This window comes from Periplaneta americana, chromosome 1, assembly GCF_040183065.1.
Source record: "Periplaneta americana isolate PAMFEO1 chromosome 1, P.americana_PAMFEO1_priV1, whole genome shotgun sequence".
Taxonomy (NCBI): domain Eukaryota; kingdom Metazoa; phylum Arthropoda; class Insecta; order Blattodea; family Blattidae; genus Periplaneta; species Periplaneta americana.
In genome coordinates this window covers 113697018-113710292 of record NC_091117.1, presented here as the reverse complement: position 1 = coordinate 113710292, position 13275 = coordinate 113697018, and the positions used below count along the sequence as shown (strand labels likewise).

General features: G+C 35.8%; 1 protein-coding gene across 1 annotated transcript in view; it reads left to right on the top strand.

Annotated features, from left to right (window-relative positions):
- The window catches only part of LOC138700021 (zinc finger C2HC domain-containing protein 1C-like), a 612196-nt gene extending 600021 nt beyond the window's left edge, over positions 1–12175 (top strand). The window contains exon 6 of the mRNA XM_069826311.1: positions 11616–12175. Within this exon, the coding sequence (XP_069682412.1) occupies positions 11616–11906 (291 nt within the window). The 3' untranslated portion in view covers positions 11907–12175. The remainder of the gene's footprint in view (positions 1–11615) is intronic.
- The last annotated feature ends 1100 nt before the right edge of the window (positions 12176–13275 follow it).

The window sequence follows — 13275 nt, the reverse complement described above, 5'->3', positions numbered from 1 at the left end:
GATGGTCTGGTAAAACGAAAATTCCAGGGTAGAAGGAAAACAACCATCCTCATAAGTGACTATGAGAGCGATGAAATTGAATTGGATACATATTCTGATGTTTTCAGTGTTCTCTCCATATTTACAGACAGTGAGTCAGATGTGAAAAAGAAGAAGAAATCTGTTAAATTAATGCTAAAGGCACTTAGTTATGTGGTAGTTACTTATGAGGAGGAATTGTGGCCAAGGAAAGTTTTGGAAGTGAAGAACAATGGAGCTGTTGTTTCATGTATGACAAGAAGCGACAATTACTGAGGTCGCGAGAAGTGGAAGATATTTTATTATAGAAAGGAAAGATAATAAAACAAACTGAAGACTCCAAATGCGACTCGAACAAGAGAGATCTATTTTCAATTTCAGAATTACAAGAGAAGAGGAGATTCAAAGGATCAGAATAGCCTACTGAATGTAGTTCTCAGTATGGTAAATAAACATTATCATCAGTGAATTTATGTGCATAATTATTTTGATAAGAATGCGTTAGTTTATTTTGATACCGTACTTTTATTCTTTAATACACACTCACCGGCAAAAAAAAACAACTGGGTCACCTACATTTTCTTTAAAATGTTTCAAATATTAAGATTTTTTAAATAATTGTAGGTGTGCTGAGGTTCATTTAGTCATTCATTTATTTTGTGATACGTAACAATGTAATACTGAATACGTAATAGCCAACAATGATCTGAAAAGAAGAATAGTTCTTCTTGAAATATTGTGTCTAAACTTCACAGACTCATTTCAAGCTAAACTAAAGAAGTCTACAAACTGGTAAGCACTTTTGAGGCAGTATTGGAGTACTTCACTGCATTGATAGAAGATGGGAATAGTCAGCGTTATGTGACTGCAGTTCTTGGGATTCCTCGATTGACCATACAAAGGGTGTACCATCGCTTTAGAGAGACAGAAGGTTATTCCAGGAGACCCGGTTCAGGGAGAAAACGAGTAACTTCGGCTCGTGACGACCATTTTATTGTCCTAAACACATTAAGAGATGCCATTCCACAGCTGTTGAGACCAGAAGAGCCCTCCAGGAAATAAGACAAGTTAACGCGAGTGAGAGAACTGTAAGAAGACGTCTGGATGAATGTGGGCTGAAATTCAGAAGACCAGCTAAAGGCCCAGAATTGTTCCAGCAACATCATGTTGAACGATTACGTTTTGCTCACAATCATGCCTAATTGGAACCTGGGGGAATGGTGACGAGTGCTCTTCACAGGTGAATAGAGATTTAGTTTACAGATGGACGTGAAAGAGTGTGAAGAAGAGAAGGAGAACATTTTTCTCCATGTACCTTCAGTTCACATGTCAGTTTTCAAGGTGGATCAGTAATGGTATGGGGTGGCATTTCGTATGAAGTTCGCACTGAACTTTTTTTCATTAATGGAAGTGCTTTGACTGCTCCAAGTTACATAGAAGAGGTTCTAATTGAACATGTGGTACCATATGCCCCACTTATTGGTGAAGAGTTCCTGTTAATACATGATAATGCTCGCTCTCATGCTACAAGAATCGTGGATGAGTTCCTTCACGACGTTGGATTCAATAGAATGGCATGGCCAGCAAGAAGTTCTGATATAAACCCTATTGAAAATGTGTGGGCAATGCTAGGGAAGCCAGTTAAAAGTCGTCTACCTCCTCACAGCAACTTACAACAGCTCCAAAATGTTCTAAGTGAAGAATAGTATAGAATCGACCAGACTGTCATCCAGAATCTGATCGAAGGATTGAATCGACGAATGGTAGCAGTCATACAGTCACGGGAAGGCAATACCCACTATGAGAAACATTTGAAGGGTACACGGGAATAACGAACAAGGTCCATCAAAAATCGAAATTGAGTTAATAGTGCCATCTGATAGTAGAAGGGGAGTACTTTCATGTGGCTGGATTGGTTTTATGTAAGAACGAAAATTGTCCTCAGTATTCTGCGTTAAAGTTTCTGCATACTTTGGAAGAATGAACAATGTCACACCCATCCCAAGAAAGAACGAACAACATCCATTTTAAATACAGAAACTAATGCAGACACTGTTACAAACTCGATCTTAGAGTCATAGCACATTGCTGGTTAGTTTATTTTTACATATGCCAATACGATCTGTATTATACAATAATAATATTATTAAATGACTGTATGATGTTTAGCTGTTGTTCCATGTGACAATAAATTATATTAATTTTTATTAGAACTTGTGAGCATAATACAAACAGCTGTACTATTCCAGTGTTCAGATGTCTGTTGTAGGGTATTGATTATTTCCTTTATTATACTTTTATGACATATTGTAATGTTTGTGGTTAGTGCAGTTTATTTTTATAATGTCTGACATTAGGGAAAATTAATTATCCGTACCCAGTCCATGTTCTGTAAATTCAAGGAAGAGAAAAGTTACAGGACGTGTTACAGATGCATAAAAAAAATTCGTGCTATGAGTCATATTATGGGAGAAGACTGTAAATGTTCTCGTTTTCCGTGTTTTCAGAAAATAAGCCAAAAGTGAAAGAAGCGATCTTATTAAACATTTCAATGAATTAGTATCACATGACACTCAAAATGCTCACCTTTCAGGACTAATTTCGGTACTTCCTGTGCAAAGAAGAAGATCCAGAAAAACACAAGCCGAAGCTGATTTTCATAATTTTTCTTACAGATATAAAATGCGAATAAACAAAGATGGGCAAAATACTGATGTTCCCGTTTGCTAAAAAATTTTTATTGCTCTACATGGAATAACAGGCAGACATTTAGTCACTTTGAAAACGTCATTGGCTACTACTGGAAAAGCCCATACAGAAACAAGAGTTAAACATGGAAACAGGCCTCACCAACTGAAAGGAGAGATTTTATCTAAAATTTGTCATCACATTCAATCACTTAGATGTCAGAAAGTCCACTAATCTCGTCACGATAGCCGAAGGTTGTATCTTCCAGAGGACTTGAATATTTCTAAGCTGCTTAAGTTACACTTAGAAAAATTTCCTGCGAACCCTGTGTCTTACGAGCAATACAGAGTAATTTTTGTCACTAAATACAACATTAGCTGACATTTCACACATTAAATCAGAAATTTCCAATGAAAAAGATGCAAGTAAATTAGATAATTTTGAGAAGGAAAAACAAAATTTGATTTTGTAGAATGAATTGCACAAGAGAAAAGGACAGAAGTTTTATGAAGTAAAACGGACTGCATGTCTAAAATCCAGGAAGTCAGAGTATAAAGAGGTTATCTGCATGGATTTCCAAAAGAATTACCAGTTCCAACTATTGAGGGCTATTATCGTCGACAGCTGCCCTTTTATTCTTGTAACATACATATGCCAGTGGCGTATACTGGTTAAAGGGTTTGGGCTACCACTGACCCTATTATTACACAAAATATATTTTAAAATCCCTATAATAAAATTCCTTACATATTTATGTGAATTCCAGACGTCTTGATTGGGACGAAAATACGTTGATGACTTCGTCATTGAAATTACAGTTGGGCCACTTGCAAAGTTTCTGTAGAAATGACTTTTCAATGGATATTAGTGCCAAGCCGGATAAACGTTCTTATGTATGAGTTGATCTACAGTAGGATTTTATTCTCTTCAACGCAGAAAATGTTCTTTCTACCGATGCTGACGTAGCTGGTATTGTCACAATTAATGTTGCCAATTTAAGGACTTCAGGAATAACTTGGTTCAGCTGGTTTTCATATATGGCAGATAATATTTCATGGATAGGTTTGTTCGAAAAATCAAAGACTTCTGCTGAATATATTACACTTAATTCATTTTTCAAACATACTTGATCAAAGTGACTGTTATAGGACTGAAATAATTTGTTTAGTGCCTCATTCGGGAAGTTTTCTCTATAAGCAGAAAATTTTTGAGAATCTAGAAGATGTGTGAACTGAAGCTTTCCATAATCAGAAAATCTGTCAGTAATTTCCATGTGCATTGGATCTAGTATGCTGTAGTACAGCTGCATGTATTTCAATTCATCATCTCCTTTTCTTCGCTTTAATGGTGGTTCCATTGTATTGGCTGAAGAATTTTCATTTTCCATATTACTCCATATGGACGGAAACCCACTATGTCTGAACTCGGATATAGTATTTTTTTAACTTTGATACCTCTTGCAAGTAGTATCCTATGTCTAGACTTTTTGTCTGAAGAATATTGTAGAGCACATCTGTATGTGCGAACACTCTAGCATAGACTTCAAGAAGAAATATATTCTGAAACTGTGTGAAAAAATTCAAATATCCTTGAGCCTGCACAATTACAGCATCATCCCAATTTTCTTCAGAGTCATTACAAATGATATTTTTAAAGAAAGCAGTCCGTTTTTCTCTGTATTCCTTTACTGTATTTACAAGCCGAGATGTAAAATTCAATCTAGTTGGTGCTACTTTTGGGAGTTTCTTGTTCATAAATTCCTTCAGTTTTCTGATCTTTAGGAGATGATGAGAAAAATGCAGCTAAACCCGACAGTGTTTTGAAAAAATTCGGCATTCTGGAATGGATGAAATAGTTTGTTGCAAAACTAAATTGAGAACATGGCTGTAACAATGGACATATAGTGCTTGAGGATACTTTTCTTGAACTTTTGTTTTTAAGCCATTAATATTTCCCGCCATAACTTAAGCACCATCGTATGTCTGTGCAATTAACTTATTGCCGACATTGTATTCTGCTGTAACACCTTCCACATGCTGAAACAAAGCAGCAGCAGTTTTGTCCGAACTGACATTTGTGAATCCTATAAACCGTTCTTGAACATTGGCAGTACTGTCGACGTATCTTAAAACAGTGGACAATTGACTCTGATTAGAGCAGTAACTTGTTTCATCAACAACAATGGCCACAAAAGGTTTTATGTTCTTTATCATAACCCCACTTATAGCAAATATTAAGTCATTCTGAATTGCGGGAGAAGTACCACGAAATACTGTTGAACTCTCAAGATGATTGGCCAGTAAATGGTCAAATTCACTTAAGGAACTTAAATATTCAATATAATTTCCTATATTGTCTGATTCCACACTCTCGTTATGACCCCGAAAAGCCAATTCTTGTTTTCCTAGAAAGCAAACTGCGTTAATAAGACGCAGTAAAATCTCCCGATTTTTTTTTTCACAAGAGCATTGTGTTGGTTGATGTGTAGAGCTTTTTGCTTATCTAGCTGTAAATCAATTCTTGTCTTCCCAAAGTTTGCAAAGTTCATGTTACTACAAATATGAGCTTTTGATTTGTCGTATTCTAGGACTGCCGTTCGAAGGGAGTTCATATTAGAAAACCCCTCTTTTGACCACACATGACCACGCGGCTAAATAACAAACATTGCCAGCAAAATAGTTTAGACAGTTTAGAAGTACCACACAACCAATTCCACTTACCATATGATGTTGAAGTGAAATGGCGTGTGTACTCACGCTGTTTTTCTTTTACGTCCATGGACAAATTTAACTCAGGAGTTGGTCTTTCCATTTTCACAATTTCAACTTTCTCGTTATTATGTACGACGGTTAAAAGGCAATTTTAATAAACCTTCTATTACACAGTCATTTTCAACACAAACCTCTCCAGAAACTTGTTGTGCCATATTTTTCACAGTATCACTTAATTGGGAAATTAAAAACTTAATAATTCACAATTAATATAACTCGTAGACACTCGAACAGATCACAGATTTAAAATACTGAACTGCAAGAACACAATCACATTCATGAGATAGCGTACTAAGCGTATTGTTGCTTTGCGCCTGCGAAGAAACCGATCACAAGAGCGGCAACTCGCCCGGCCTACACTGCACGATGGAAACTGAAGGGAGCGGGGGACGGGCAGTTGTGCGACAGGACAGCGTGCGCGGAACGGTCACTGGCTACCTCTCATAGCAGCGGTTTCTCCAGCGATGCTGCCTTGACAACTTGTTTCTTTTCGAGAGCAGAGAGCGCATATAAATCTAACAATTACTTTAATTTTAATTACTATGGTAAAACTAATAATACAAAATTATTACATTATGTTATATTATAAACTTTTTCTTTTGTAATTTCCTTGGGCTACTGCCGGTAGCCCCGGTAGTCCGCAAAATACGCCCCTGACATACGCTGTCAACAGAAAGACATGTATGACCAAATATTTAAAGTAAAGGCTCTGATGGAGTTTGCTCTAAGTTATAGCACCACTGTATGAATATTGTACCAAGCTGCGTTGATGAATTCCGTATCTTCTACAATTCTTGTTCCAGACAAAATAGGAACTTTACGGTATTTAGATTTTGTCACTATGTAGTACATACTAAGAAGAGGTTTGATGCTCAGTGGATCACATTTCTCACTCGAGGCCACTCGTACCTGGAATGTGACAAAAACATGGGACTTGTTAATCAGAGAGCAAGGTACCCAATGACTGGAGGCAAGAGATTGCGAATTCTAGGAGGAAACCAAACCAGTCATCATTGTAAACTGTAAACAGCTACAAGGCAAAGTGCAAGGAATTACAAATTTTGAAAAAATGTTTGTTCTCCAACTGCTAGAGAATATTTCAGTCTTCCTCCCACCAATGACGAATCACAAGAAGTCCATAACAGTGAATGAGGCGATTTTATAGTTCAATATATTATTCACTCACAATGGAAAATTCAGTGCAATTAGATTAGTGTGTAGATTTGTTTTTCAATAATTGTTTGGAACAATGATCACTCAAAGATAAAAATATTTATAATGGGTCAACAATATTTATAACCTTTAAAAAGAATGCCCTACACGAAATTAAACATGTGCTACAATGTTTGAAAATATTATGCCTGATTCTATTTCCAACAAATATTCAATTAAATTGTGACATTGTTCGTTCTTCCCGTTTATACGAGGCGCATCCAGAAAGTAAGTTTCCCGATTTTTTCCCCTTGAAAGTAAACGTAATTAGCCGTGTCAATTGCGCATGCGTAACAGATCTATGACGTATCAATCATATGCCAGCCGGACAGGTCCTGCCTGGTGCCAGTAGCGTGGCAGCAGTGGTCCGAAATGGAAGCTCTTATTCCTTCTCCCGCCGCCTGCGAGGTTCGGTCGGTGATAAAGTTCTTTAATGAACAAAGCATTGCGCCAATTGAAATTCATCGGCAGCTCTGTCAGGTCTATGGGCCGAACATCTCTCTCTCTCTCCCTCCCTCTCCCTCTCCCCCTCCCTCCCTCTCCCTCTCTCTCTCAGAAATTCCTGTCCTCCGGTGTGGGTGTTTTGGCAATGATGAAGAGCCGAAGACGTCTGTCACACACTGGTTCCATTCACAGGCAGCAGAGTTCTACGACAGAGGGATACAAAAGTTGATCCCACAATAGGACAAGTGTCTCAATTCTGATGGTGGCTATGTTGAAAAATAGCTGAAACATTGCTGTACCTGTTGCCAATAAATGTTTTCCTGAAAATGTGCGTTTTTTTTAATAGGGAAAGTTACTTTCTGGATGCGCCTCGTAAAACGTAGCAAAGTAGACATTTTGCAGTTTTGCATTGTTGTAATTCATAAAATCAAAACAATATTTTGTCACATATTTGCTTTATAATGCTACATTCTCGTGTGATAAAAAATAACAATAAGTTAACAATAAACTATACGTTTCAAGTCCTCAAACTTTAAATTTCATTTATCTCAAAATTATTCTGAATGGACCTTGTTCGTTATTCCCGTGTACCCTTCATTTGGGTAGCCACAAAACCAGTTGAACAGTATGAAGAAAATGGATACAATTTGTAAGTTTTTACACCTTTTAATTATATTCATTGTTTGGCGTTGAAAATAATAACACAAGTCATAATAAAAATGAGTTTGTTTTCTGGGAAGCAATGTTTTCTTCATATCATAATGGGTTTTCTGATTCTCACCTAAAAAAAAAATCACACACATCATAACAAAGCAAAACAATTTCACACACAACAACAAGCACTACATCCAAACAGAAGGATTGCCAATGGGATCACCCATATCTAGCATTCTAGCAGAGATATTTTTACACAACATAGAACAAACATACATACCGGTACTCAACAATGAACACAACACATTTGCAGACAACATAAATTACTGGCACAGATACCTAGACGACATACTCATACTATACAAAGGAAACAAAAGACAAATACACAAACTACACCAATACATAAACAAAATACACCCAAAACTTCAATACACACTGGAACTTGAAAACAACAACTCCATAAATTTCCTAGACATCACCATAACAAAAATTGACAACAAACGCACCTTCAAAATATACAGAAAACCAATCACCACCACCACACACATACACAGCACATTTCTAACCACCCCATACAACACAAACATGCTACATTCAGGACAATGGTACACAGATTACTCAACATACCCATGAGCCAACAACACTACAATGAAGAAGTGAACACAATCAAATACATAGCACAAAAAAACGGTTACAATCCAAACATAATAGACAACATCATAAGAAATACAAAACAAAAACTTAACAAACACAAAAACACGCAAAACACAACACAAACACAAGAACACAAGAAATACATCACATTAACATATGAAAACAAAAGCACACATAAGATCGCATCTTCATTCAGAAAGCAGAAATACAACATAGCATACAGAACAGAAAACACACTACAAAGACATCTCAAAACACAAAAAACACAAACAAATAAATACGACCATACAGGTGTATACAAACTCACATGTAATAGTTACGACAAGTTCTACATTGGACAGACAGGCAAATCATTCCAAACACGCTACAAAGAACACATTAAAGCAATAACCAGAGGACACAATACATCTACATACGCCGATCACATAACCAATGCTAACCATACATACAATAACATAAATGCGGACATGGAAATCCTACACATAGCCTACAACCCAAGAACCAAAAACACAACACACTAGAACAATATGAAATATATAAACACACTAAAACACACCCTAATCAAATTCTCAACACACAGATCAATTTCAGTACACACACACTATTTCACTCCACTTTTCAACACTTGTCAACAATCAAACGCACCCACACAACAGGCAGAGAAGTTCGAGATGACGCCGAGATCTAGTAGGCTCTGAGGATGGTGTGATGAAGCACTGAAACAGCTGTAAGCCGCACAGACTTACATAATTAACACGAGTAAGTCCGCTAGTTAATCAATTACTTAAAAAAAAAAAAAGTTTAGAAGCTTTAGGTAGTCCAGTCTTTTTGCTGGTGAGTGTAGTTGTTCATTATTGCAGGAAAATGACATTCAAATTTCACTTGTTTATGTGTGTTTATGCAGTATGTACTAATAAAAAGAATCCATGTTCTTTTCATTTACTTTTAATATTTTTCTGTGCTAGATTATGTTTCTACCCTTAAATTAGAAACTCAGTGTATTGATTTAGGAATAATTACAGCTCCAGGTATAGTCCATTCATGCTTTCAAGCATGAATATATTAGTGGACCATAGTTGGGCAACTCAGCATACAACTATGTACCAATGCTTATTATTTCTTTAACACTTGTAATTAAACAATTTCAAACACATATGTCAATATTTATTTAATACACACTTACAAGAGTCCAAAGCGAAAATTTCACTTAATCTGGATGAATAGTAATGAATATACAAAGAAAAATGTGAAAAATGTGGACCATAGTTAGGGGAAACTACAGTAATGTAAAATATGTTGTAATGCAAATAGTTTGGCTTATTGCACTTGGAAGAACTTTTATGCATGACCAAGTTTTGACAATATTATATGTATTTGTGGCAGTTGAGAATGATTTGAGATATGATAAAGTTCAAATATAATTTCATTGCATGGACATTGCGCAGTTGTTTAGATATCTCTTTACTGTACATTTCCTTACTATCTATCCCATCTTCCTCTCCCCCTCCCCAGAAACACTACTCCTAAACACCATTAAATTGTAAGACAAAGGGTAGGCCTAAAGATCTCCGCCATAGAAATAGATTCTAAAAAGGGCTCTGCGAGTCAACAATTTTGGGAACCACTGGTCTTCATTATTTCATCTTCATTTTATGTAAAAAATAAATTTAGATAACTGTTATACCCGATATTAAGTACATTGCCAATTTGTGGTTGTATTTTCAAGTAAAGTAGCATCATCTTTTTTACTAAAAATGATATTTTATGTGAATAATTCTCGGATATATTGATTTTTAGAAACTCAATACAAAAAAGAAACCATCCAACAATAGAATCACTGTGCACAGACAGGTGAAAAGGACAAACCACTTTATCACTATTAGGGATGCCAGAAATATATATTTTCATGATAATCTCCAAATCGACTTTTCACAGCATCACACTACTTTCTCTATATACTGCAGGTAATAAGAAAGAAAAGAAATGCTATAATACTGGTACAGTATTGCTAACCTTAAAATATTCCCGTTCTTCAATTATGGTGAGTGAGTGACCAGATAGCATATATCTTTACCGCTTCATAAATAGAATCGATGACATTTGGGAAGGCAGTCGTCTGCTATATGTGCCATAGCATTTCTGGTATGTGACGTCACAAGCTTATACAGTAGATCCAATTGGAATCAGTCTGTAACAAGTGCTTTCCAAGTTCGTTTATTTACATGTGGGTTTCAATATAGTGAATAAGTAAAACTAACATTTACACACACATGCACAAGCGCGCGCACGCACGCACGCACACTCTCTCTCTCTCTCTCTCTCCCCTCCCCTCCCCTGCCTCCACGTGTGTGTGTATTTTTTTTAAGCATTTATTTACATCATATTCCATTACAGAGTGTGTGTGTGTGTATGTGTGTGCGTGCGATAAATAAATGGAAGGAGAAACTATAAAAAGACAAGTAGCCTACTGTACAGGCAGGCACGGATAATAATTTTTTAGGTGTATAATTATTTTAATATTGTTAGTGAAGGAAAGAGGTTTGGTGTCATGCTTACAGTAATCAACAGCTAAGGTCATTATTGTCTTTTGAGAGTTTAAATTCTCTCCAGTGCTATTTGTATTGCACGTATGCAAGAAGTACAAGAAGTACGATGTGACAATTTGTATGCTGCCTTGCTCTTTCTATCTGTCTCTCGACGCAAATGCTAGCAGATGACCGTCTTCCCAATTGTCATCGACTCTAGTACATTTCAAATTGCTTTTAGAATCCTTTCCAGTTTTACACTTCTCTCTCTAGAGACAAACTTGTTGTGAGCTTTGGCATTCAATATCTGTCTTCTGTTTCATAATTTGAATCAACTGTGCCATGTTACATCTGTTTCTAGCCATTACATTTATTGCTGGCCTCTGGTACAGTGTTCATACAGTATTGGTTTAGCATTTTAACAATGATAGTTTTTTAGCTTTGCTGTTTATAAGAATTTTTATGTGATCAGATACTTGTCATGAAATGACATTATGTTTGCTTCACTTATGTATATTTTTATATGATATGACTTAACAATTTCATGGAGGTTATGTATTGATTTTGTACCCAGTCTTTTCCTTTCTCAAACCTTAAAAATATTATTATTGGACAAATTGTAACAATAAAACTTCTGTTAATTTTGCAGACTATAAAGAAAACAAACTGGCGCCAGAAACATGAAGATTTCATCAACAGCATCCGGGCTGCAAAGGAAATGAAGGCATTTGTGGCAAAAGGCGGTAAATTATCTGATCTCCCTCCACCTCCACCATCAGACTACTCTGATTATGTTCAATGTCCTCATTGCAATCGACGCTTCAACCAGCAGGCAGCTGAGCGCCACATTCCTAAATGTGCTACCTTCGAGTTCAATAAACCGAAAGTTGGAGCAGCAAAAGGCGGACAAGCGAAAGGTGCTGTACCCAGGAGACGCTAATAAGAGAACCAGGTCTTCTGTGATACACTTGCGAAGAGAAAAATAGTCCACAAACTTGTTTTAGACACTATTAGTCATTTAATAAACAGTGGATGTAACTTCAAGAGATCAGCAATTAATATTAGGGCCTTGATATCACATTCCAGTTATCTGCAGATGGATGCAACATTTGTATAACAACTTAATACAACATTGTTATCTCTGTCATAAATGATTGTAACAGTTTACCTCTTTAAGTTCTATTAATACAAGTTAATATTTTTAATTTATATTTTTGATCAATTAAGAACACTAAGGCCTACATACAGTTAATGAATGAAATGAAATATTAACATGCCAATTTAGATAAGTATCTAGAGATGAGAAATAAATTGTTACGAAGAAGCAATGCAATTTAAATTCAAATATTTCCACTTAATGAAATAACTTCAAATACAATTTTATATTTGGATTTCTTTTACGTAACATTTGTTTCAGCACTGCAAAAGAGTTTCATGTCCCGATTGTTGAGAATTTTGTCTTTATATTTTTGGCTGCTGGTACTTCAGTAACTCTGCAAACATGCTTCTAATCAGTTATTTAACGACGCTGTACCAACTGTATGGTTTCTAGCACCAATGAAGTTCGTAATAGCGAAACAGTTTTTGGCCAGGTAAGTCCGAGAATTCGCCTTACAGTTGGAAAAAATCTCGGACAAAAATCCAAATAGGTAATCAACCCAAGTGGAATTCGAACCTGTGCTCGAGCGCAGCTGAGATCATGAGTTCAGCTCACGATTGCCTGAGCTACGCTGGTGGTCTGTTGTCATGTTAATGTCATCTCCATCTGTACCAGTATATTCAATTATTATGAACTATATAAGAACATTTTTTTAATAAAACCAGAATTTCAGATTTTATTTAAAACATGTAATTTCAGTGACAAAATAAGGAAATTTCAATATAACAGAAAGCATGTATCATGCACAAGAAAGTTTTGGTTTAAAATTTATAAATCACTATCCAAATTAAAGTACATATCAAATCACACATATACAGTTAATATTTTAAAAAATGCTGGGTATACTAAACTATACAGCTTACAGAAAAAACAAAATAAAAATTTCTCAACAGATATTGTATAAACTGTATAACCAAATGACACTATTTCTGCATCAAAAACGTAGAGACAACTATTTTTCAGGTTTTTTTTTTTTGACAATATCAGTAAAACTGAAAGCACCTTTTAACATTATTTTAATTGCACATAAGCATTTCAATTCATTGAATTCAAAGCAATTTACAAGTATTAGATTCCTAATCCATTGGAATAAATCAGTGACACAGCCAGAATTTGGTTCTGGAGGGGTTTGAAAATTTTTTCAAAGACT